The following is a 27,416-nucleotide window of genomic DNA, read 5'->3' on the forward strand; positions in this document are numbered from 1 at the left end:
GTAAACTTGGAGTGTTTTTTTTTATTGGCATGCTTTCCAATTTACACAAGTGCCCTTTAATGACCTGAAATGGCAGTGCAGGTTGCCAGAACGTCAACCCATCAGCCCCAGCTTTTTACAAAAATTATTGCGACTAACACCCTTTAACAGAAACTATTCAGCAGTCTGAGAGTTGCCTTTTCTAGACGAGAGGAAATATTTGGTGTAAAGCAGTCCCCCACAGATTCCTGTGAACATCATTTGACCCAACAAGAGTCTTCAGCCTAACACTTTGCAAACATTGACATTCTCATTGTACACCAGAGACTCAAATACGTTTTAATTCCAATTATATTTCTCTTTTGCGAGCATTCCTGGCTTCTTTTTCTCTTCAAACGCTAATTCGACATAGCAGATGAAATTTTCCAGTCTGGTGAATTAAAGGGCCCCGGCAGGGCCTGTTACAATTTCTGTAGCCTTCCAGCGAATACTTGCCTGACACATCTGGTACCAGGGGTTATTACACTTATGTTAGACAGGTTCTTCCTTATTTTCCACATGTGTGTTCATCTGACTGAAAACTGCCTTGAGTGGAAAAGAACGAACCAGAGCTAATTGTGTTTTCTTGCTTCAGCAAGAAAACAAAGCTTTTAATTAGCCCTGGTACTAAGATTTAAAGGCTTTTGTACCTGGTTCTTTGAGATCCTTGTGAAAGAATTGGTGTGCGATCTCACTGAGGCATGGCACAGTAATAACACCATTGTAAGAGTGTTTGACATTAAATCAGTCTCGTGATCTTTATCTGAAGATCAAAACCTGTTAAATCCGACAGTGAATGGAGTTATTAAGCATAATCCATGCGCAGCAATTTTAAACCTTTAATCCTAATGTTACCAGCTCTTTGTACAGGGCGTGCGAGGGAGGCTAAGGTGTTACTTAGAGGTGCCTGACCTTTGCGAGCAGGGATAGCAACATTTGCTTTGGATGTTTTATGGGCAAAGTGATACCCAAAAGGTGGATGTTACACAATACAATATAGCCACAAACTGACCAACCATACAAATCCCATCCAAACGATAAAAGAAGAAAGAAAAAAACCCTTCCCCCGCTATAAAAATACGAAACTAAACGCCGCCCTCCTCCCCAACAACCGACAGTGACTAACTCCTTAAAGAAGGCGATGAATGGCTGCCATCTCAGATACAACCCCTCGACCGACCCCCTGATAGTGTACTTGACCTTCTCCAGATATAGAAAGTCCATAAGGTCACCCAATCAGAGGACCTCCACCTCAGCAGAACTCGCCTCTCGGCTATTAACGAGGCAAAGGCGAGGACATCTGCCTTCACCCCCGTCTGCAGCCCCAGTGAGTCCGACACCCCAAAAATGGCCACTAGAGAAGACTCCAGATCGACATTAAGAATGGCTGACACGGTGCTAAAGAAGGATACCCGGAAGCTTACCAGCTTGGGACACAACCAGGATATATGGGTGTGATTAGTCGGCCCCTTAGAATACCATTCGCACTTATCGTCTGCCCCTGGAAAGAAACCACCCACCTAGCTTTAGTGAGGTGAACCCTGTTTAGCACCTTAAGCTGGATCAGGCTTGCTGCAGACTATTTTAACGTACATAAGAACTCAAGAAGTAGAAACAGGGATGGGTTATATGGTCCCTGGAGCCAGCTCTGCTATTCAATAAGGTCTTGCATGGTCTTGACCTCAGCCCCACTTTTCTGCCATTTCACCAAGGCCCTTGACTCACGCGGAGTTCAAGAACCTATCTTATCTCAGCCTTAATTTAACTTCAATGGCTTCCCATCCAGAGCTCCCTGGAACAGAGAATTTCTAAGATTCATGACCCTCTGAGACAATTCCTCATCATCTCCGTCTTAAATGGGCGAACCCTTAACTTGAAACTGGCCTCCCACCTAGTTCTTGACTCCCCCACGAGAGGAAAATCCTCGCAGTGTCAAGCCCCTCAGAACCTTTGACATTTTGGTGCAACATCGTGGGCCGAAGGGCCTGTACTGCGCTGCATTGTTCTATGTTCTATTTCAATAAGATCACCATTCATTCTTCTGAACTCCAATTTGTGTAGGCCCAACCTGTTGAACTGATGAGACGAGGAATCATCCAAGGGAACCTTCTCGGAACTGCCTCTAATGTAAAAGTATTAAGAATGATCTTTACCTCTGTGTACTGCTTTGTGGGGGTGGGAAGGAGATGAAAACAAAGAGATTGATTAGTTGTTGAAATAATATTGGAAGCATTCTGCTCAGGTGAAGCCAAGTTTTGAATCATTCATTTTCTCGAACTGTCATTAAGTGCTGTTTATAAGTGAGTTCACTCTGTCCTTGCCCTTCACTCATCTGTTTTCCCCTCCAGTTTCCTTCTCTCCTTACCCTCCTTGCCACTTTCTTAGACCGTCGTTCCACCTTTCCCCATCTCGGTCTCCTTCTTCCTCCTCAGTCCCTCTTTCTCCCTCCTTCCTGTCTGTCTCTCCACACACGAACAGCACTTTAGGTAAATGTGCTTTTTCACTTGCAGCTTGAGTTTTCGCAGCTGCGTGCTGTGAGGCATTTTATTATATTGAATATGCGAAGTGTGCAGATTTTTATCAATGCACGGATGGTATCGAAAGCGGCGGCAGCTTGAGCGAACACTGATGGCTCGTATAGATGTCAATGTTCCAGAGGCTACTCCCTCAACTCTGCGAATGGAATATGCATTGGTAAATTATGATGTTTTAAAGGAAAGTGGATTCCATCAAAATACTAATACTAAAATGACAGCAATTGAAGATTTCTATTTAAAAAACAATCTATTATATAAAGCCTTCCAGAGCATCCCAGTGTCGTTAATCTTTTGCTAATTTACAACCTGGAATATGCAGTCTCTGCAGTGTGTGAGGGAGCAGCCAGATATCAATCATTGGATCATTAGTTTTAACATTTCTGTGCCAGCCATTGCATCCAGATTTCAAATATGTTTTTACTCTATCTGCTCCCAATATTTCACTCGTTTATAGGTCAATGGGGCCTTTTAAATTTTTGATTGGATTATGGAGGTACTGGAAGAATTTGGTTGGTTCTCAGGCTACAAATTAAGTATGGGTAAGAGCGAGGTGTTCGTGACCCAGGCACGGGGGCAGGAGAGGAGACTGAGGGAGTTACCGTTCAAAGTGGTGGGTAGGAGTTTTAGGTACCTGGGGATTCAGGTGACAAGGGACTGGGGTCAGCTCCATAAGTTAAATCTGGGCAGGGCGGTCGAGCATATGAAAAGAGACTTCCGCAGGTGGGACATGCTCCCGCTGTCATTGGCGGAAGGGTGAAAACTGTGACGATGACAGTCCTCCCGAGGTTGCTGCTCGTTTTTCAGTGTCTTCCAATTTTTATCCCTAAGGCTTTTTTCAGGAAGATGAACGCGGCGATCTCGGGTTTTGTATGGGCTGGTAAGACCCCGAGGGTGAGGAAGGTACTTTTGGAATGGGGGCGTGGGGAGGAGGGCTTAGCCCTTCCGAATTGTATGAACTAATACTGGGCGGCCGAGATATGGATGGTTAGGAAGTGGGTACTGGGGGATGGGTCGGTTTGGGAGCGAGCGGAGGCGGCATCCTGTAAGGGTACGGGTTTGGAGGGCTTTGCTAACGGCGCCCCTGCCGTTCTCCACCAGCCCAGCGGTAGTGGCAGCCTTGAGGGTGTGGAGACAATGGAGACAACACGTGAGATTGGAGGGGGCGTCAGTGTGGTCACTGATCTGTGATGATCACCGGTTTGTTCCGGTGCGGGGGGGGGGGGGGGGGGGGCGCGGGGGGTGCTTTAGTAGGTGGCAGTGGCAGGGATTGAGAAATTTGGGATCTCTTCACTGAGGAGGACTCCCGAGCCTGGAGGCATCAGAGGAGGAGTTTGAGTTGCCGGGTGGGAACAGTTTCGGTACCTGCAGGTACGGGACTTTGTCCGGAGGCAGGTTCCAAGCTTTCCTCGCCTCCCCCTGAGGGGACTGCAGGATAAGGTGATGTCTAAAATAGGGGTTGGGGAGGGGAGGGTCTCGGAGATACACAAGGAATTGATGGAGTGGGAAGGGATCCCAATCAGGGAGGTAAAGAGGAAGTGGGAGGGGAGTTGGAAGTCGGACTATAGGAGAGAGTTCAACTATATTGAAGAGAGTCAATTCATCCTCATCATGTGCCAGGCTTAGCCTGATCCAGTTCAAGGTGGTTCATAGGGCCCACATTACAGTAGCCCGGATGAGTAGGTTTTTTTGAGGAAGTGGAGGATAGGTGTGGACGCTGTGGGGGCAGCCAGGCGAATCAAGAGCATATGTTCTGGGCATGTCCGAAGCTGAAGGGATTCTGGCAGGGATTTGCGGACGTCATGTCAGAGGTCCTGGAAGGGAGGGTGACTCCGAGTCCAGAATTGGCAATATTTGGGGTATCAGAAGATCCGGGGGCCCAGGGGGGAAGGGAGGCCGATGTTCTGGCCTTCTCCTCCCTGGTGGCTCGGAGACGGATTTTGCTGGGATGGAGGGACTCGGAGCCTCCAAAGTCAGGAGTGTGGGTTAGTTAGCGACATAGCAGGGTTTCTCAGACTGGCAAAGATTAAGTTCGCCTTGAGAGGTTCAACTCGGGTTCGCCCGGAGGTGGCAGCCGCTCATCGACTTCTTTCAGGAAAACTGAACGTCAGCAGAAAAGAGGGGGGGGGGGGAAGGGGGGAGAAAATGGGAGGCATGGCAGTGTAAAATAAGGACAGGGAATCTAATATATGGGTAGTTAGGAGCTTGGGCGGGAGGGTAGTTGGGTATGTTATTGTGATGTGGTTGCGTGCGTCGGGCCGCTAGGTTGTTTAGAATGTTAATTTGTTAAATTTATTAAACTGTGAAAATTACAAATGCTTCAATAAAATAATTTCTTAAAAAAAATACATTTTTGATTGATTGGTTTTAAATGAAAAAGACCATTTCCCTTCTGGCTCGCCTACTGGATAAACCTGATCATAGAATCATAGAATTTACAGTGCAGACGGAGGCCATTCGGCCCGTCAAGTCTGCACTGGCCCTTGGAAAGAGCACTAAGCCCACACCTCCACCCTATCCCCATAACCCCACCTAACCTTTTTTGAATACTAAGGCCAATTCAGCATGGCCAATCCACCTAACCTGCACATCTTTGGACTGTGGGAGGAAACCGGAGCACCCGGAGGAAACCCACGCAGACACGGGGAGAACGTGCAGACACTGCTCAGACAGTGACTCAAGCCGGGAATCGAACCTGGGACCCAGGAGCTGTTAAGCAACTGTGCTAACCACAGTGCTACCGATCCTTTCTGTCCAGGGCATTGAATATTCCGTCCCTTCAAAATGGGAGGCGGTGGCATAGTGGTATTGTCACTGGACTAGTAAATCAGAGTCCCAAATTAATGCTCTGCGATCCAGGTTCAAATCCCCGCCATTGCAGGTGATGAAATTTGAATTCAATGAAAATCTGGAATTAAAAGTCTAGTAATGACCATGAAACCATTGTCGATTGTTGTTAAAAAAAAACCCATCTGGTTAACTAATGTCCTTTAAGGGCAGCACGGCAGCACAATGGTTAGCACAGTTGCTTCACAGCTCCAGGGTCCCAGGTTCGATTCCCGGCTTGGGTCACTGTCTGAATGGTGTCTGCACGTTTTCCCCGTGTGTACGTGGGTTTCCTCCGGGTGCTCCGGTTTCCTCCCTCAGTCCAAAGATGTGCAGATTCGGTGGATTGGCCATGCTAAATTACCCCTAGGTAGGGTTACAGGGATAGGGTGGGGGATTGGGCCAAGGTATGGTGATCTTTCAGCGGGTTGGTGCAGACTCGATGGGCTGAATGACCTCCTCCTGCACAGTAGGGATTCTATGATTCTAAGGATTCTATGAACACGCCAGGTACATTTGTGTGGCATAATCCTTGTTTTAATGTTATGCAGTAAAGGGGATGTTGCTTCGATATTATGCTACCAGTGCAACAAGCTTCTCTTGCCCTCTGTCTGACCTCTCTGCTTCCGGTGTCAAATCAATCTGTAAAACAGTCATTTATATCCCCATTGCTACAATGCAAAAAAATTGGTGAACATGCCTTATGATCGCTGCTATTGAGCACAGTCTTGTTTGATCTTTCTCCCTGGGCCCTTTAATGTTTTATTGCTGCCATGAATCCAAATAACTATCTAGACATCATTCTGAGGAAATATTTGTCAAAGGAATACACCCTGCGTCTAAGCTCCTTTCTCAAATTTTCTGCTATGAGATTACTTTTCAGGTACAGCTTTTCTAATTTTGCAGGTTGTTAAGAATTTAAATCTTTTAAGAGGCGTGTGATCATAAAAATGCACGAATGTTGCACAAAGTGTGAATCTGTGCCTAATCCACCGATGCTTCATTCAGAGAGCGGAAGGGAGAAGTGAAGGTTTTCAAAGTTCTCACAATTCGTTGATGGTAGTTAATAAGCATGTGGTGTTCTTTGTGTTGCTTATTTAGGATGGTTGGTGTTGTGTTCTGCTTCTTCATGTAGCATAAGCTGCTTCCTTGATGTATGCTCTGACAAAGGAAGGTTCAGGCTTGGAAATAGGTTTAACACATTTATTGAACAGTTCGCAATTCTCCTCCTTGAGTTTGACTTTCCTGCTGATCTTACTATAGTAACTCAATCTAACTAACCAGTCTGCTCTAATCCATGCGGTGGGTGTGATGCTCTGATCTGCCCCTGTCTCTCTGAATGTCGCCTGTGGAAAAGAGAAAGAGCATGTGTGCCCTGTCCTTTTATATGGGTTGGCCCCTTGTGGTAGTGTCTCCTCTGGGTGTCTTGACTGCCCATTGGTCGTGTCCTATCTTACTGACCTATTGGTTGAATTTCTGTGTGTCATGATGTCACTGGTGCTCCCTCTAGTGTTTACCTAGTTGCAGTGTACCTACATTAACCCCTTGTGTATTTATAGTGATGCATATCACCACAGTTGGTGCAGTGTTCCACAAAGACCGCAGTGCAGCTTTTACTTAAACAAAGCCCTGGGGCTGGATTCTCCCGGCCCACCTGTCACAAGAACACCACGGGCGAGCCGCGTAGAATGGATAAATCCATTGACCTCCGGTCGCCCCCCTGATTTTAGTTACACTACTAAACTGAATTTCGACACAGTCCTTTTAGAATAAAGAATTGATCAATAACATCTAACTACACTCACCTACTGTTAATCTCACTCACTGGTATAAACTATAGTCGAACCTTCTCACACTATCTGCTCTTGTGACCTTCACTAGCTATCTCCTGCTAACACTCCTCCCCTAAGGTCCAGCATCACTGCCTTATATAGTAGTATCTGCAGCTCCCTCTAGTGGCTATTCATGGTAACACGTTAACCCTTGCAATGCTGATAGTTATGATAATACCACAAAGCAGATCCCCGTTACGTTGCAGTTGGTTCAAGACACAGGAACGCAGAACAGAGTCGCTGTGTGTAGTGGGGCTAATGTCCTAACGAGCAGCACTGTTTCATGTGCGGTCTATAATTCTGACATGCAGGAGAGCATATTCTCTCGGCTGGCCGTTCTCAGCTCCATGCTATGTTTAGCCACTCTGTAGGAGGGCTTTTGTACACGCTCAGGAGTTGCAGCATCTCTGCACGGAGACTCAGCGTCTGCACTTCCATTTCCAACCTGCCGCATTATTGTCCATAAATTAGAATCAGCTTGAACAATGTTCGATTAAAGTGGTGGATTTTCAAAAATGATTTTGAGGATGTTATTTGAGAATGCCCGCATATTAAAGCAGGTACTTCTAAGAATTTAAGTTGTTCTCTTTGAGACAGTAATTTGAGCGGCTCTGATTTCGGGGGGGGGGGGGGCGGGTGGTAAAGCAACATTGCATGCGGGACAGAGCAGGATTTTAATTATAAAAGCAAATTACCGCGGATGCTGGAATCTGAAACCAAAACAAAAAACACTGGACAATCTCAGCAGGTCTGACAGCATCTGTGGAGAGAGAAGTCTGGCTGACTCTTTGGCGAAGGATTTTAATTAATTAATCATTAAACTCTGATAATCTCCTGGATTTAAAAAATAAAAAATTGAAAAGTCTGTAATTAACTTGAATTTGGGTGGGGGGGGGGGGTGGAGGATTGCTGAGTTATGAAGATGCATGTCTCTCTCCTGATCACTATCCAGTAACTCTTGCAACACAGCTGGGATTCTTCCACACTCACCAGGCAGATTAGTTTAAAAGCAGAATTGTAGCTTTCGTTTTGTGCCCATGTGACGAGAAACTGTGACACGTTTCGCTTTTGCTGTCCACGGGTTGCCATTTTAATTGCAAACTCCTTCTCATTTCTCCCGAGGACATTGACATCTTTGCGGTGGAACCATTTCACGGCCCTTAATTTTCCTCCAATATCTGCCTGCAGGTGATCGTTAGTCATGTGTGGGCCTTGGCAGGTGAATACTGGCAGCTAATTCGGCTAAGGGGCAGAATTTTCTTTGACGTTGCAGTTTTACATCCCTACCCTATCTGCCACCTTCTTGATCATAGAATCATAGAATTTACAGTGCTCTACTCCATAGGTCTAACACAAGGGCTGTCAGGCAGTCTGTTCCCAGGACATGGGTTTAATGCTCCTGTGTCGGTGGGTTTGATGGGGGGTGGGGGATGGCACTTTAAATCCCCTTGCCATTAAATCCAGCCCCGGGTCTCTACTGATGCCACAGGCTGAGATCGTAGAGAGGCGGAACAAGATGCTGGGAGTTGGGCTGGAATATTACTATTGGATGGACACTCCACCTTTGCTTATCGGAGAACATCTGGCTCCTGTTTGGAACCATCTCTGTTTTGCTTGAGATCTGGAACTGACTCGGCACAGTGTGTTTGCATTTGGTGCAGTTTGTGTTCAACACGGAGGCCTTCAAAGCATTGTAAGAGCTTTTGCATTGTACAGTGATTGAAGTAAACACTCATCTCTTTGTTCCTGGAAGGTTACAGATGTATTGGGATAAAGGCACTGTTTCTTCTTAGACTAACCTTTTGGATAAGATGGGCCTAGTCTACCCTCATGTAGATGTAAAAGATCCCATGAGCACTATTTTGAAGAAGGACTGTTATCGTCGGTGTCATGGGCAACAGTTATTCTGCGACCACCAGCACTGAAAGCAAATTAGATCCATAGAATCCCCACTGTACAGAAGGACGCCATTTGGCCCATCAAGTCTGCATCGACCCTATACCTTGGCCCAGTTCTCTCGCCTCATCCCCACAACCCTACCTATCCTGCACATATCTTGGCAATTTACCATGGCCAATCACCTAACCTGCACATCTTTGGGCTGTGGGAGGAACACCGGAGCACCCGGAGGAAAACCCACGCAGCCACTGGGAGAAAGTGCAGACTCCGCACAGACAGTCACCCAAGGCTGGAATTGGACCCCGGTCCCTGGAGCTTTGAGGCAGTAGTGCTAACCACTGTGCCACCCTTCACATTTCTGTTTGTGAGAATTTTCAGTGTACAAATTGTCCCGTGCTTTGAACATTACAATAGTGATTGCATTTGTGAAGTCCATTTTGGCTGGAAAACATTTTGGGCGAGCTAGTGGCCATGAAAGACGCTATATTAGGGAAATACTTTTTTTTCTTCTTCATTTACAATTGTGTCACAATTTTAGCCAAACATTTTGTTTGCTGTTTTACTCTCAAATTGTGTTGCAAGCTGATGAATCTTTTTTTAAATATATAATTTAGAGTACTCAATTAATTTTTTCCAATTAAGGGGTAATTTAGCGTGGCCAATCCACGTACCCTGCACATCTTTGGGTTGTGGGGTCGAAACCCATGCAAACACGGGGAGAATGTGCAAGCTACACACGCGGACAGTGACCCAGAGCCGGGATCAAACCTGGGACCTTGGCGCCGTGAAGGCAGCACAGCTAACCACTGCACCACCGTGCTGCGCCACCGTGCTGCCCCAAGCTGACAAATCTTTTTATTCAGCGCAATGGTTTTCAGTACATCTGAGACACCCAGTGTTTTTCCTTCTTCTAGTTCTTTTCACTTCAGTGTCGGATTCACATCTTCCATTCTTATTTCTGTCTTTTTTTTCTTGATGTGACAGAACTTTGTCCTTTGTTACGATCCCGGACCAGACCCCAACAGTGGCCAGGATACCGGACAGAAACCCCAATATTTTATTTTAATTTAGTCAGACTGCGGAAAGGATACCTCGCTCCAGGCGTGATTCTTACACAAAATAGGGATATGGTATATTCAAACAAACTTTATTACCGACACAGTATTAAAATATCTTGAACACCACACACAAAAAAATCTTACAATTGTCCCTTAAACAATGCTAATCAATACAGTGAAAGATTAACTCTTAACTGCTATCTTTACTTCCACTCAAACAATTCAAACAGCAGATCCCAATCCACTTTTGAATACAGTTAGCAGACTCAGGAATAACAACCGTAAAGAGATGTCTTTTGATACCGTTTGAAAAGATAAAACTGAACCCTGTCAGAACAATGTAGAGTCTCTGGCTCAATTTCTTCAGAAACTGCTCTCAGCTTGCCTTCTACCCACAGAGGAAAACTGAACCTCACCACCTGAGTGTTTCAACCCCTGGCTTCTTCCATTAACTCACGATCTCACTAAACTGAACACAATGCCGGAATTCTCTGGTCGTTGCGATTCACTTTTCCCGCTGGCAGCGCACCCCCGCCCACGGGTTTAGCAGCGCCGGAGGGTGGTTTCAATGGGAAATCCCATTGACAAGTGGCGGTGAGATAGAATCCTGCCACCAGTGAATGTTACGCTGCCGAGAAACATGCAGCTGGGCAACTTGAGAATCCAGCCCAATGTCTCCAGTTAACTACTCTGCAGGGAACCCTCCTCATATAAACAAAAATTCATTAGCCCAAACTTTTACCAAGCTTTAAATGTACCTCTGGCTCTCGGAAAGTCTAGCTGTCTTGCAAATCATGAATTTGGACAAGTTGGAATGCACAGTCTTATCAGTTCTACATGGTTTAATTGTTGCAAAAATGTCTCTTTGCTCTTTTCCTCTTCTAGTAGAAGAAACATTTGCCAAAACTCCATGAAGGTACTGTCCCTTTACACTGGGCCTCCATTTAACACACAAAGTGTGTTTTACTCTGCCGCCCTACCTCCCATCCTGAATCTCACTGCAGACTAAAATTGTCCAAGAATTAGTTCACGTTAAATTGGCACTCTTACTCTTAAAAATCTGCGGCGAGTAATTCACCTCTGGACTCCCCAAAGCCTATCCACTATTTGAGACACAAGTCAGGAGTGTGATGGAATACTTTTCACTTGCCTGGGTGAGTGAAGTTCCAACAACGCTCAAGAGGCTCGACACCATCCAGGACAAAGCAGCCCGCTTGATTTGCACCCCTTCCACCACCTTAAACGTTCACTCCCTCCACCCCCAATGCATTGGCAGCAATGTGTGCTGTCTACAAGATGCACTACAATAACTCACCTACTTTGGCAGCACCTGCAAACCCACAAGCTTTATCACCTGGAAAAACAAAGTCAGCAGATTCATGGGTACATCACCATCGTCAAGTTCCCCTCCAAGTCACACACCTTCCTGAGTTGAAGTCTATCGCTGCTCGCTCACCGGCACTGGGTCAGAATCCTGGAACTCCCAGCGCAGTGGGCCTGTCTACACCACATGGACTGAAGCGACTCGCCACCACCCTCGCAAGGGCAGTTAGGGATGGGCAATAAATGCTGGCCTAGCCAGCGATGCTGGCATCCCATGAACAAATAGAAGAAAGGGTATAGGGTGGAAATAAAAATATCACAGGGTTAGGGGTGCAGTAATTGTGATTTTGAGGTTGTGATTGAGGCACATATTTTGTCTTGGGGTCAAAGAAGCTTTAAATTACCTTCTTATCCTTTAATGATACCAGAGCACATGACACCTAGTGCCTCAAGCACTAAATGCTCCTTTTCCAGGCACAAACATTCTTCACCGATATGAGCACATAATTCACATGAAAGTAAAGTCTCAAAGCTATTGGATTTTACTGGCCAAAGCTGGGAAGCTTGTTGTCTTGTCCTTTGATGCTCATCCAATGGAAGGAGCCAGTTACTGCTCGATGGAACAGAGGCCATTTTGCGTCCGGGAACATCATTGTAGAGATCAGCAGTCTAACTTTGGGCTTCTCCCTCTGTTACTACAACGTGAGAATGCAAAATCAGCAATAAGAATTGCTTCACCCGAAGGGCGCAATCTACTGGAAACGTTACGCTCGAGTGAGAGCACGGAAAAGCTGGTAGATCCCAGAAGAGTTCTCCCGTGGGCTTCCCAGCAGCTTTTATGCCTTGTGAAATATACTCAGATCTTGCGAGGTGCCACAATCAGAACCCTGCCTAAAATGGGCATGACCAAATAGCGTGCCCTTAAGTACGATTTAAGCCTACTTAGGCGAGATTACCCGGTATCCATCGGCCTCCCGGGATCTACCGGACTCCCCAGGGAGGTGTTAACCGAGCGCCGTTCAGTACAGGTCCACACGAACGTGGACCAGGCGGAGCGGCACCCGTGCTGGACGGGGGGGGGGGGGGGGGGGGGGGCGCCTTTGGGAGATTGGGTTTGCAGACCGCTAGGTGTCCAGGAATAATGCAGGATGGCCCCTGGTCCTCCGCCTGGAACACAGACACCATAGCACTGTCTGACTGGCACCTTGGTGCTGCCACTCTGGCATTGCCAAGGTGCCACGGTGGCACTGTGAAGCTGGCAGGAGCACTGCCACGGTGGCAGTGCAAGGGTGCCCAGGTGCCACTGCCACGGTCCAGGGCCTGAGGAAGGCCATGCCCGTGAAAGGAGGGTGGAGGGGTGAATAAACGGTGGAGGGGTGCATGTCCTTTGGGAGATTGGGAGATGGCGGGGGACGACATGGGCGGCACTGCCGAACATGGGTAGGCTGGGGAATGGAACGGTTCTGGGCGGGGACAGTGCCAGGTGCATGCTCACTGGTGGGGGTCGAGTGTGGTGGGTGCGGCCGGTGCCAGGGGGCTGGTGCCAACCCACCCATGCAGCCCAGTGTAGGTCGTTGATCTTCTTATGGCACTGGGTGCCAGTCCTCCTGATGACACTCCCTGAGTTGACTGCCACTGCCATTTCCTCCCAGTCGTCAATGGCTGCCGTGTGGCTGACTCTCCGAGACCCTTGGGGAACAGGGCATCCCGTCTGGCCTCGTCTGTGTCCAGTAATCTGACCAGGTTGGCATCCCCGAATTGTGGGGCTGGCCTCTTTGGTGACATGGTTTCAAGCTGTGTGGGGTTGATGCAGGAGCGGTTTAAGTGCTGTTCTCCCTTGTTAGCGGGAGGCTGGCGAGCATGATTTCGGTGAATTAGCCAGCGGAATAGTTATTTGCGGCATGAAGCCCGTGGGGCCTCGTTAAATGGGCCCATTAACATTCATAGCGGGGACGGCCTCACCGGACTGGGTGCCGGGAAGCTCGCGGCAGTTCCGCTCGCTACCATACGTAGAAACGTTTCCATTAAATTGCGTCCTACGTTTGGGCTAAATCGGTGAGAAACTCCCTTGGGCCCCTAAAAAAGGTGACCAAGTGTGGTTAGATAGCGGTGGGGAACTCGTCGGCAGAGACGGCGGGAAACTCCCAGCAAAGCCCACCACGAATGACATGAACTATTCTGTCAGATCGCGCCCGGACAGGTCTGCTGGGTTACCTTGACGACAAGAGCAAAACCAAGGAAATGAGCGATCCCAAGACTGGCAGAACACCAGAACTTTAACTTGGTTGCCAAGTGTTTGCTTTTTTACGGGTGATTACGGGAGTCTGCAATCCATGGGCCGGTTGCTGGCACTTGTGCTCCGAAACCTGGCTGCCTTATCCCCTCAGCAGAATCACAGAGCTGAAGGAACAACATTCAGCAATGTAAAATATTGGGAGCTGGCTCACAGACAAGGGTCTCCTGGCACCAGACCTAAACAAACACCAGCATGAAAGCAGCCTAAATGTGGCTTAATTAAGAGTTCAAAATTTGTCCTGGCTTAAACCTCAGGTGTGGTTTTTGTGGCCATGCCAATCCAGGTGCTCGTCAGTGTAAATTGGCGGCAGTTCAGCAGGCAATGCTCACCACCCTGTCAACGTCAATCCTCCCTCTGCTTCCTCGAGCCTCACCACCTCTCTCCACGGCAACTGGCCGACGGTTCCATCCTATGCATACGGCACATCTTTCAAATGCTATTCCACTGGGATCGCAGATATATGGCAGTGGACTTAGCCAGCTGTACAGTGAGGTTCCACTTTTCTAGAATCGGTCCGCTTTATCCATCTGTTATTAACATCAGGTGACTCTGAGCTCATCCACACTAAGGTGGGAACAGCGGGAGACCATTCAGGCCATTGAGCCTGTTCCACCAGCCAATTAGATCGTAACTTTATCGTAACTGCATCGTGACTCCTTCCAACTACCTGGCTCCATATCTTTTCATATTTTTGGCGAACATAAATCTATTACAGATGTGAAATTATTGATTGGGTGAACTTCTACCCCATTTTATGGCCAACAGGTCCACGCTTTTACCACCTTTTACGTAAATATATATTTCCGAGCTTCTCTGGTTCTGACTTTAGGGTTACGATCCCCTTGTCCTCGACGCCCCCACCAATGGATAGAGTTTCCCCCTGGCAACCTGATCAAAATCCAAAATAGGTCAATCAAACCGCCCCCTCAACCTTCGGTATTCCAGAGAATGCAAGCCTAGTTTCGATAATCTGTTGGGGTATAAAAACAGATTTGTTGTCCTTGAACCCTGCGAAGAAAGACTTCATTCCTTTCTCACTACACAAGATTAGGCACGAGATCAGGAAATGCTGGATGAACTCAGCGGGTCTGGCAGTATTTGTGGAGAGTGTTAACATTTTTTGAGACATTGGACCTGGAGAGTTAACTCAGTTTCGCTCTCCACCGACGCTGCCAAACCTGCTGAGTTTGTCCAGCATTTTGTTATCACTTCCCATTTCCAGCACCCGTAGTGTTTTGCTTTTATGTAGCACACAGTTCACATTGGAGTGAGTCTGGGTGTCACAGGATTGTTGTGGCGCAGAAGGAGGCCATTCAGCCTGTCAAGTCCACACTGGCTATGGGTGACCAATTCGCCTTGTATCACTCACCCACCTTCTCCCCGTAACCCTGCACATTTTTCCTTTTCAGCTATCAGTCCAATTCACTTTTGAATGCCTCGATTAATCCTGCCCCCCGGAACGCCCTCAGGCATTCCATTCCAGACCCTAACCATGAGCTGCATGGAAAAGGTTTCCACGTGTTGCCAATTACCTTAAACCTGTGCCCTCTTGTTCTCAATCTTTCCACAAGAAGGAACCGTTTTTTCCCCATCTACTCTGTGGCCTAATCTAGCCTGCATTAAAGATCCTGATGCACAATCAATACTCTTGAGACCACGAGGAGTCATATCGATTCAGCTTTAATCAGATAGAACTGTACCCAGCAGCTTCGATACAGAAAGTGAAGGCTGTGGGACGGCATTGGTTCTTATACCCCGCCTCTCAGGGCGGGGCTATGTACATTACCCAATGGTAGACCCCGCGGTCTAGCCAATGGTCATTCACCTCTCAGGTACTGCAATACCTGGTATTACCACAGATCCATAATTTGAATTTTTAGTCAATGGAATAGAAAATCAGTCTTCTTTTTATTTATTTATTTATTTTAAACGCATTTTATTCAAACTTGTATCAAAGTAGGTTACAGCAAATGAACAGCCCGGGAAACATTCTTCCCAACAATCAACGCAGTTTGTACAGATTTTTCTCCTTTTTCACCCCCCCCCCCCCTCCCCATCACCCACCCCCCTGCGACGAACAGCTCCTCAAACACGGTCACAAACATCCCCACCTTTTCTCAAACTCCCCCGCTGAGCCCCTTAACTCATATCTTTATCTTCTCTAACTGCAGGAAGTCATACAGGTCACCCAACCAGGCTGCTACCCCCGGTGGCGATGCCAACCGCCACTCCAGCAAAATTCGTCGCCATGCAATCAGAGAGGCGAAGGCCAAGACATCGGCCTTCCTCCTCTCCATGAGCTCCGGCTTCTCTGAAACCCCAAATACCGCCACCAAAGGGTCCGGGTCCACTCCCTCCTCCACTATCCTGCCTAAGACCGCGAACACTCCCGCCCAGAATCTTCCCAATTTTTCACAACTCCAAAACTCCATACACATGATTCGCTGGCCCCTGCCCACACCTCTCACACTCATCTGCTACCCTCTGAAAGAACCCACTCATTCTCGCCCGAGTCATATGCACCCTGTGCACCACCTTAAACTGTATCAGGCTCATCCTTGCACAAGAGGAGGTCCCATTTTTCCTTTGCAGTGCCTCACTCCATACTCCCAATTGATCTCCATTCCCAACTCCACTTTCCATTTCTCCTTAGTCGTCACCACCCGCTCGCCTCCATGCCCCTCCCCCCAGCCACTTATATATATCCCCAATTCTTCCCACCCCTTCCACATCCGGAAGCAGCAGTCGCTCCAACAGGTTATATCTCGGCAATCTAGGGAACCCCTTCCACACATTTTTTGCAAAGTCCCGAACCTGTAGATACCTGAACTCACTCCCCCTCGGCAGCTCTACCCTCTCCCTTAGCTCTTCCAGACTGGCGAACCCTTCCTCCAAATACAAATCCCCCGCCTTGACCAGCCCCACTTCCCTCCACCTCCTGTATACACTATCCACCCCCTGGCTCAAACTCATGATTCTCGCACAGTGGCGTTAGCACCGACATCCCTTCCACCCTAAAATGCCTCCTCAGCTGATTCCATATCTTCACCGTGGACTGCACCACTGGGCTCCCTGAATACCTACTCGGAGCCATTGGCAATGCTGCCGTCACCATAGCCCTCAAACTAGACCCCTTACAAGATTCCTCCTCCATCCTAACCCACTCTACCCCTTCTCCTTCCCACCATCGCCGCACCTTGTCCACATTCGCCGCCCAATAATAATGAAGCAAGTTTGGCCTCTGAAGCAAGTACTGCCTCTGCCTCTGTAGCAAGGTCCTCCCCACCCTCGGCACCTTCCACGCCCATACAAAGTCAGAGATGATTGTGTCCACTTTCCGAAAAAAAGCCTTTGGTATAAAGATCGGGAGAGCCTGAAAGATAAACAAGAACCTCGGCAGAATTTTCATTTTCCCCACTTATACCCTCCCCGCCAACGTTAAGTGCAGTGTATCCCACCTCTTAAGATCCTCCCTGGCCTCCTCCACCAGCTTCGTTAAGTTCCACTTATGGAGCCCCGTCCATTCCCTCGCTACCTGAATCCCCGAGCACCTAAACCTATCCCTCGCTACCGTAAATGGCATCCCCCCTAAATTAGTCCGCTGTGTCAGCTCATTCACCGTGAATACCCCGCTTTTCCCTACATTCAGCTTGTATCCCGAAAACCCTCCAAACCTCCCCAACAGGCCCATAATCCTCCCCATACTCTCCAATGGATCCGAAACATACAGCAAGAGGTCATCGGCATAGAGCGACACCCGATGCTCCCTCTGTCCCCTCATTATCCCCTGCCACTCTGCCGACCCCCTGAGAGTTATCGCCAATAGCTCTATGACCAGCGGAAACAGCAGCGGCGACAGCGGGCACCCCTGCCTCGTACTCCTGTGTGAGTCAAAGCTTTGTGAGCTCATATCATTAGTCCTCACCGTCGCTTTTGCCGCCACATACAGCAACCACACCTATGCCACACCTTCCACTCCTTCAGGCTGGCCCACTATTTGCAGGTTCTGCCTTCTCGAGGCATTCTCCTGCTCCTCCATCTTTGCCCTCAGCGTTTTACAAAGGTCTCCTAGGAGCCCCATCTCCGCCTCAAGAGCCACCACACGATCGCTGTGGTCCGAGATCACTCCTTCAATCTCCCGAATCTATGACCCCTGCACCTCCAAACACCTCTCCATCCGCTCCAAAGTACTCTTCAGGGGTGCCACAGCTTCTGCAATGCCCTTTGCATGATCCTCATGCATTTCTTTCCTCTGTTTATGGAATTCCTCCTTGATAAAAGTCATCAGTTCCTGTATCTGGGGCCTTCCAGCTTGCCCCTCTCCTGCCTGCATGCTGGAAGAGACTGTCTGTGAAGCACAAGACTGTTTCAACGTTCCAGCCAAACCTCTCACTGTTTTCTGCCGGGTCCAGCGATCAGGAGACATACCATTCCAGGGGTAAACTACTCCTCTAACATTCACCTACGCCTTTTCATCAAAATTCCACCTGGATCTGCGTAAAAAGAGCCCTTTTCTGTGACTTTGAACAGGAACAGCCCTTTATGTGACCAATCACCCATGGTCACAAACGGAAGTCCAGTCTTTTTTAATTTATTTATGGTATGTGGGCATCACTGGTTAGGCCAGCATTTGTTGCCCATCCCCAGTTGCCCTTTAGAAGGTGGTGGTGAGTTGCCTTCTTGAACCACTGCAGTCCTTCAAGTGTGGGTACACCCACTGTGCTGTTAGGGAGGGAATTCCAGGATTTTGCCCCAGCGACAGTGAAGGAACGGCGATATATTTCCAAGTCAGGGTGGTGAGTGATTTGGAGGGAAACCTCCAGGTGGTGGGGTTCCCAGGTATCTGCTGCTCTTGTCCATCTAGATGGTAGTGGTTGTGGGTTTGGAAGGTGTTGTCGAAGGAATCTTGGTGAGTTACTGCAGTGCACCTTATAGTTCGTACACACGGCTGCCACGGTTCGTCGGTGGTGGAGGGATTGAATGTTTGTGGGAGGAGGAGCACTCAAGCCGCTGCTTTGTCTTGGATGGTGTCGAGTTTCTGGGGTGTTGCTGGAGCTGCACTCGTCCAGGCAAGTGGAGAGTATTCCATTACACTCCCGACTTGTGCCTTGTAGATGGTGGACAAGCTTTGGGGGGGGTCAGGAGGTGAGTTACTCGCCGTAGGATTCCGAGCCTTTGACCTGCTCTGGTAGCCTCAGTTGCGACGTGGCTGGCCCAGTTCAGATTCTGATCAATGGCAATCCTTGTCAGGGTACAAAGCGAGCTGCTGATTCACTGTTTCCCCTTTTTGCCCTGGTGCCTAATTTAACTTTTCCCCCCACTGTATGCTGATGTGAGATCGTTAGTGAGTGGAGAACTCTCCATTCACAGGCCAGGACTCGACCCCCACCCCGGCAAAGTGTTTTCTAGTGGCGGAGGCGGCTCGCCATTGGCTGCCGGCAGGATGTCACGACATCACACAAGGAGGAGTCCTATGGGAAGCCTCCAATCCCAGACCAACACGATGATAAAGGGCCCAATGGCAACACGTCACCGTCCAGCACGCGGATGGAGATCACAGAAGCAGTTTGGAAGATAGAAATTCTGCCCACACGCAATTTCCTGAGATGGGCTCCATTTTAATTACCTCTTCAGTGGGTCTTGGTCAGGACTGCAGACTTGTCCCGGCCGCATCTGAAAGTTATTAATAATTCCTCACGAAGCGGTCAAAGTTGGGCCAATTTAGGTTAATGGAGAAAAGATGTGGAATTGGGCTGGGATCAAATTTGCTTGTACTTCTGTAAGTCTGTGGTGACCTCCGCGTCCACATGATGTCTCTCAGTTTTTTGAGCATCTCAATGAGCTCATTCCCTCTATCTCGGGAGCTGGGCTCATTGGATGAAACCAGAGCAAAGGTTCTATTCGAACAATAAAACAAAGTGGTGAAACATCTCCTTTTCGCCATTTTTAGTTGGCTGGAGTACAGTCACGCTGACCATTTTTTTGCGAAAATTTCCCCCCATGATGTTTGTATATAGGGGGCGATTTAGCGCCTGCGTTCGCAGTGGGTGAAAATGATGACGTGGGCCCAAAATCCCGCAAGACCTTGTTTTCTGATATTTTGCCACAACTCACAGGTGACGTAACTGGGTGGAAGCCTCATTTAAATGCAGTTAAATACATTTAAATGTTGTTAAAGGGCTCCCCCGCCATATGCCCCCCCCCCGCATTCCGCAAGTAAGCAATTCCCTCCTCGTTCACTGAAGGGCCTCATCACTGGTATAGAATTCCTACAGTGCAGAAGGAGGCCATTTGGCCCATTGAGTCTGCACCTACTCTCTGAGAGAACACCCTACCTAGCCCCACTCCTCACCCTATATCCAGAACGCCAATTAACCTGCACATCTTTGGACACAAAGGGGCAATTTAGCATGGCCAATCCACCTAGCCTGCACATCTTTGGACTGTGGGAGGAAACCGGAGCACCCGGTGGAAACCCACGCAGACACGGGGAGAACGTGCAAACTCCACACAGTCACCCGAGGTCGGAATTTAACCCAGGTGCCTGGCGCTGTGGACCAGCAGTGCTTACCATTGTGGCACCATGCCGCCCTTTCGACATTGTAGCATCAATACTGAACCATGGGTGGGATTCACCACAATCGGTGAATTGGCACGAGGCCGGCTCCAAGAACGGCACGAACCACTCCGGCGTCGGGCCAACTGGAGGGTGCGGAACGCTGGCGCCGGAGGGGTTGGCGCCGCGCCAGCCGGCAGCGAAGGGACTGCGCGAGCTAGTGCATGCGCAGAACTGCCGGCGTAGTTTAGCGCATGCGCAGACCTGCCGGCGTATTCTGGCGCATGCGCAGGGGTGTGTCTTCTCCGCGCCGGCCATGGGGGAGCCCTACAGGAAGGAGTGCCCCCACGGCACAGGCCCGCCCGCAGATCGGTGGGCCCCGATCGTGGGCCAGGCCACCGTGAGGGACCCTCCCCCGGGGCCGGATCCCCCCACGCCCCCCCCCCCCCCCCGAGGACCGCACCAGCCAGCCTACCAGCCAGGTCCCACCGTATGGGACCATGTCCAATCCACGCCGGCGGGACTGGTCAGAAACCGACGGCCACTCGGCCCACCGGGGCCCAAAGAATTGCCGGGGGGGGGGCCGCTGCCAATGGCCGGCGTGGCGTGAACCCTGCCCCCACCCGAAAACCGGCTGCGGAGAATATGGCAGCCGGCGTCGGAGTGGCGCGGCAGGATTCGCGTCGCCCCCCCGGGGATTCTCCGACCCGGCGGGGGGGGTCGGAGAATCCCGCCCCATATGAGTGCAATGACTGAACCCTCATTCTCGTCATCTCCTGACTTCAGCCATCTCGTGAGGGGAACAAAAAGAAAGACATGCATTTATATGCCGCCTGTCACAACTTCAGGTCTTCTCAGCCAATAATGTAGCACTTTTAAAGTTTAGTCACTGTTGTAATGGCGGAACATGGCAGTCAAGCCCTCTAACCATACAACCTGACAGCTTCTCAATCCACCGGATGGACTGCATGCCATCATTTGGCAAAGCAAACGGTGGAGGGGTTGCCTTCTCATCAACTCCTCCTGATGCTTGGACATGGCAAACCTGGAGAACTACTGCTCCCCGGACCTGGAATACCTGACTGTGAAGTGCTGCCCGTACTACTTTCCACGGCGGGAGTTCACTTCTGCCATTATCACGGCGGTCTACATCCCACCCCAGGCAGAAGTGAAGAAGGCGCTTGATGAATTGTACACCGCTATACATGACAATGAAACAGAAACCCGAAGGCCTTGTTGATCAGGGCTGTGGTATTCAATCAGGCCAATCTCAAGAGTATACTGCCCAAATTCCACAAACATATCTCCTCTCCCATCGGGGGCATCAACATCCTTGACCACTGCTACACAAACATCAAGGGCACTTAACAATCCACCTCCCGACCGCACTTTGGAAAATTGGACTATAAGGCAGTGCTCCTTCTCCCGGCATACAAGCAGAAACTTAAGCGGGAGAATCCGGTTAAAGAAGCCGTGCAGTGCTGGTCCGCGGCATCGGAAGAGCTCCTATGCAACTTCTTGGAGTCAGTGAACTGGTCCCTATTCAAGAACTCAGCGGCCAACCTAAACGAGTATGTTGCCACCGTCACAGACTTCATCAGCAAGTGTGTAGAAGATTGCGTGCCAAAGAAGGTAGTACGTACATTCCCCAACTGGAAACCATGGTTTAATCGGGAGATGCACTCCATACTGAGGCGTTCAAGACAGGCGATCCTGACCTATACAAGGAATCTAGGTACGACCTCCGCAAAGTCATCAAGGTTGCAAGAGACAATACCCAGACTAAGCTTGATCACAGACTATTGACACGGACTCTTGTCGGTTGTGGCAAGGCTTAAACAACATAAACGCTACAAAGCAAAGCCGAGTAGAATCTCCAGCAGCAGCGCACCCCTCCCTGATGAACTCAATCTGTTCTATGCTCATTTCGAGCAGGAAACCAACAAACCGCTGTCAACTGCCCTGGCAGCCTCGGACACACCCATACCTACCGAGCCAGCTTCCGAAGTCAGATCGGCCTTCTTGAAAATGAACCCTTGGAAAGCAACGTGTCCTGACGGAGTCCCTGGTCGTGCATTCAGATCCTACATGGACCAACTGGTGGGTGTGTTCGCTGACATCTGCAACCTGTCCCTACTCCGTTCCGAGGTTCCCATCTGCTTCAAGAAGACCACCATACTACAGATTTCAAAGAAGAACCAGGCAATGTGCCTCAATGACTACTGTCCGGTGGCCTTGACATCTATCATTATAGTAATCTTTATTATTGTCACAAGAAGGCTCACATTAACACTGCAATGAAGTTACTGTGAAAATCCCCTAGTCACCACAATCCGGCGCCTGTTCGGGTACACAGAGGGAGAATTTAGAATGTTCTATTCACCTAACAAGCATGTCTTTCGGGTCTTGTGGGAGGAAACCGGAGCACCCGGTGGAAACCCACGCAGACACGGGGAGAACATGCACCCTGGTGCTGTGAAGCAAAGTGATAACCACTGTGCTACCATGCCGCCCACAGTACTTCAAGTGCTTGAAGTATTTCGAGAGGCTGATTATGAGACACATCAACTCCATTCTCCCAGAATGCCTTGATCCACTGCAATTCGCATACCGCCGCAACCGGTCCACAGCAGGCACCATCTCCCTGGCCCTACACTCATCGATGGGGCATCTTGCCAGAAGGACTCCTACGTCAGACTCCTATTTATTGACTACAGCTCTACCTTCAACACCAGAATCCCAGCCAACCTCATACCAAAACTCCATCTTGGCATCTCCGTCTGCCACTGTATCCTCGACTTCCTGACCCATAGACCACAATCAGTAAAGATAAACAACAACACCTCCTCCACGATAGTCCTCAATACCGGAGCCCCACTATACACCCTATACATGCATGACCGTGTGGCAAACATTTGGCTCCGACTCCATCTACAAGTTTGCTGAAGACATGGCCCTAGTGGGTCGGATCTCGAACAACGATGAGTCAGAATACAGGAGGGAGATAGAGAACCTAGTGGCGTGGTGTAATGAAAACAACCTTTTCCTCAACGTCAGCAAAACTAACGAGCTGGTCATTGACTTCAGGAAGCAAAGTATCGTACACACCCCTGTCAGCATCAACGGGGTCGAGGTGGAGATGGTAGACAGCTTCATATTCCGAGGTGTGCCTATCACAACAATCTGTCCTGATCCACCCACGTCGACGCTACCACCAAGAAAGCACAACACCGTCTATACTTCCTCAGGAAACTAAGGAAATTCAGCATGTCCACATTGACTCTTACCAATTTTTACAGATGCAACATAGAAAGCATCCTATCTGGTTGCATCACAGCCTGGTATGGCAACTGCTCGGTCCAGGACTATAAGAAACTACAGAGAGGCGTGAACACAGCCCAGTCCATCACGAGAACCCACCTCCCATCCACTGACTCTATCTACACCTCCCACTGCCTTAGGAAAGCGGGCAGCATAATCAAAGACCCCTCCCACTGGGGATATTCTCTCTTCCAACCTCTTCTATCGGGCAGGAGATAGAAAAGTCTGAGAACACGCACTAACAGATTCAAAAACAGCTTCTTCCCCGCTGTTACCAGACTCCTGAACGACCCTCTTATGGACTGAACTGATCGCTTCACACATCTTCTCTACTGAGTAATACTGCGCTCCGTGTGCTTCACCCGATGCCTGTGTCTATGTATTTACATTGTGTATCTATTGTATGTCCTATGTTTTTCATGTATGGAACAATCTGCCTGGACTGTACGCAGAACAATACCTTTCACTGTACCTTGGTACACGTGACAATAAATCAAATCCAAAATCCAAGCTATGGCACAAGAAGCTCTGACCAGCAGTATTAAAACAAATGAGCACTTAATCTGCTTGAGGTGTGGATTGAGGGATGAATGTTAACCAGGACATGAGAGAAACACCCTTACTCTTCTTTGAATAGTGGTGGTGGGATCTTTAACATCCCCTGATGGGGCAGACGGAGGTTCAGTTTAAACACCTCTCCTGAGTTCCAGCACCTAAATGGGGTCTGTGGGAATCCCCTCAGAACTGCACAGAAACACAGCCTCGATTTTGTTCTCAAGGTTGCGGCGAGAGCGCAGGAACAGGGTTTTTTTCCAGTGTCCTGGCCAATATATGTCCCCCGGGCGACACCTAAAAGATAATTTGTGTGTCGTGTCCTCTCCCCGCTTGCCCTTGTTCAACGGCATGCTCTGGGGTGGGGGGCAGGCTGCAGGATAAAGTGTTTACACAGCATGGTTCCACAGCCCTGGGCTTCACTCCCGCTGCTCTGTGCAGTTCACACTTGTGATTTCCCACAGTGTGCCCGAGCAATCTCTGCTGCCTTGCAACCTGCAGCTTCGGATCAGAAGCTTAGCAGATGTTTTTGGCTTGCATCTGGAAATCAATTTGATCCATCTTTGACCCTGTTTGCGTCTCCACTTTCAGTCTCGCTGAGAGACTGGAGCCACTTCACAGCAAACAAAAAAGATAATGTGTGAATGCTTCACTGAGAGCGATAATTCACATCAGTTAATGTGCCATTGCAATATGACGCCGTCTCACATCTGAAATGCACAGATCTTCCTGCACTGTCTCTGGGTTTGATGTTTAAGATCGTGCATCCTCCTCCCATTATATTTTCAAAACAATCCTGCTCGCCAGTAATTTGTATGGGTTCCTTTGCCCCCATTATTCGGGGTCCCGATGCCACACCATTCTGTGGGTGAGAGGGCTCACAGGCTATATCATACTGCTTTGTTACGAAATGCGAGTGAGTGAGAATGGGTTCTCTACAATGAAATGACTCTGATTTTCCCCGGTCTCCCTCCTTTCACCGAGGCCCTGGCCCTTGTACCTCCCTGTGGTTGCAAAACCGTGACCAGTGTCTCAACATGTGGGAAAGCACGACTGTGGGCCAGTGGTCTGGAACACGATGTGATGTGTGACCTTGTTCTTCCCACAATTAGTCTCTTCTCAGAAATATTGGGAATGGCTGGAATTCTCCGGCCGTTGGGATTCTCTGTTCTCAATTCCAAAGTGTAAATATTTCTTTTGTTTTCACCGTGCAAAGTCGATCGCAGTTCTATTAATATGTAAATGATTAAGTGTTTTCTGTAACTCATTGTGAAACATTTAATGTGTAATAAATATATTTAATCATATTCATGGGGTCATGGGTTGTGAACAAGCCTGATTTTTAATCTTGAGGCCACTGCGATGAAGGAGGGCCTCTCTCGCGGCCCACTCACTAGCCTCAGTTGCCCATCACCGCTAGTGACAGAAGAGCAAAACTTTCCAAAGACCCAGCCAATTTTTCCAAGTTTGGGCCGACGGAGCTCCCAGTCGACGAACCACGTTATGTTTTCTCCATGCCTTTGTTTGTTTATTAACCATGGGTGCAAGTGGTTACAGTAAAGATGTTGACAGACACTGTGGCGAGGACAATCATTGCTGTGGGAATGATAGCCTTTCGCATGAACATTTCAGTGTATTATTGATAGGTGTGCCGTAGCAGAGTACCAGGTCACTGTAGAACACATGGATTCACTTTGCGTGGCCTGTTGCTTTGCTGCAATGCTGTACCTCAGAAAGGGAAACCCACAGGCACTTCTCATTAAAAGGAAACGGCTAAAATTACGTTTATGAAATGAGTTAAATTATTCATTAAATATCAGCCAGTCGCTGTGCCAGTTCAATGGCCCCTGTTTGTAGACTCCGAGCTCCCCTCAGCTACCATATGTGAACAAAGCAGACTTGGTGGTTATCAAATGCACTATTCCACCATATAGGAATACTTACAGCAACCTCAGTCCTCCGCATTCATTGTGATTATCGAGCTTCTCTGGGAATATCTCGTTATTTTATATGTATGAATTTAATTCCAGTCCCAGGTTTGTATTTTGAACTCTACGTGTGACAGTCAAATCCTACCAACTGATTGCAGAATTTTGGCTCCGCCTGAGTTTACCCTGAGTGGATCCTGTCTCTCACTGTAAGATTTATGACCATGTTTTAACTTCACGGGGACCAGTCTGACCATTGTAACATCTTATTTGCAGATGTCGATGAATGCACAAACGACACAGTGTGCGGCAGCCACGGTTTCTGTGAAAACACAGCTGGGGCCTTCCAGTGTCTCTGCGACCAGGGCTTTCAGGATCTACTGGAGGGGAAAGGGTGTGAGGGTGAGTGCCTGTTCTTTTCCAAGTCCCTCCTCAAAGGCTGAACCACCGTTCAAACAACCTGCAGCAGGAACGAAACACATTCCAGGAATAACAGTGAGGCCTTAACAACTGACGGATGGATGTAGTGGTTAAGTGTGGTCACAAGACTGGAGCACAGAGTGCAGTGTTGCAGTCTGGTAGAAGGCGCCGGATTGTACTTCGCTCGCAGGCATTTTAACCCATGGCGCTCCCGTGAGATGATGAGAGAGCTCGTCCATGTAATGCTCTGCTCTTTTCATTCATTGTTGCAGCTAACACTGCAAATTCTAGAAACTGATGTTAACTCTCACCAATGCAAATGCGAAATATCTCCAAATATTTAAGGAGATTAAACCACTTTGTGAAAAAACCATGAGGTACACAAGCCATCAGTCGCTGCCAATAGGATCGCACAGTTAGTGAAATGTGGTCCTGAAGTTTACACTCCCCCACCAGCTGGTTTGATTCGTGCCAGTCCCGACCACACAGCGATTTTATGCCCACCCAATTGAGGGCACTAAGTGACCAATTTATGGTCACTTAAAGGCTATTCCCCACCCAGCCTTACTTTTTAGGCTGATAGGAGGATTGAACCTCTGTGGGAGAAGGCCGCAAAGCATCAAAGTTAGATCTCGGGCAAGGAGGGGCTTGTCACCTCCATCAGAAGCCCTCTTCTGACTGGGGGTGGGGGAGGGAGGGAGGGAGGTGTCCTCCCCTTAAGGCCCAGAAACCTTCAGACCACCCTTAGCCCCCCCCACCCAACCTCTCCCCCAAGACTTCGTATGTCACCTTTCGATGCCCTCCTCGCCCTGAGACCCTTTACACTTACCTTGTCCTCCAGTTCCGGCACCTT

At 48.8% G+C, this 27,416-nt stretch overlaps 1 protein-coding gene across 7 annotated transcripts in view; it reads left to right on the top strand.

Annotated features, from left to right (window-relative positions):
* The window catches only part of ltbp1 (latent transforming growth factor beta binding protein 1), a 533,746-nt gene that overhangs the window by 310,097 nt on the left and 196,233 nt on the right, over positions 1 to 27,416 (top strand). For all 7 annotated transcript variants that reach the window (XM_072512266.1, XM_072512285.1, XM_072512304.1 and 4 more), the window contains one exon: positions 26,420 to 26,545. In XM_072512266.1, coding sequence (XP_072368367.1) covers positions 26,420 to 26,545 — 126 coding nt within the window. The remainder of the gene's footprint in view (positions 1 to 26,419; positions 26,546 to 27,416) is intronic.

This window comes from Scyliorhinus torazame, chromosome 1 (genome assembly GCF_047496885.1).
Source record: "Scyliorhinus torazame isolate Kashiwa2021f chromosome 1, sScyTor2.1, whole genome shotgun sequence".
Lineage (NCBI taxonomy): Eukaryota > Metazoa > Chordata > Chondrichthyes > Carcharhiniformes > Scyliorhinidae > Scyliorhinus > Scyliorhinus torazame.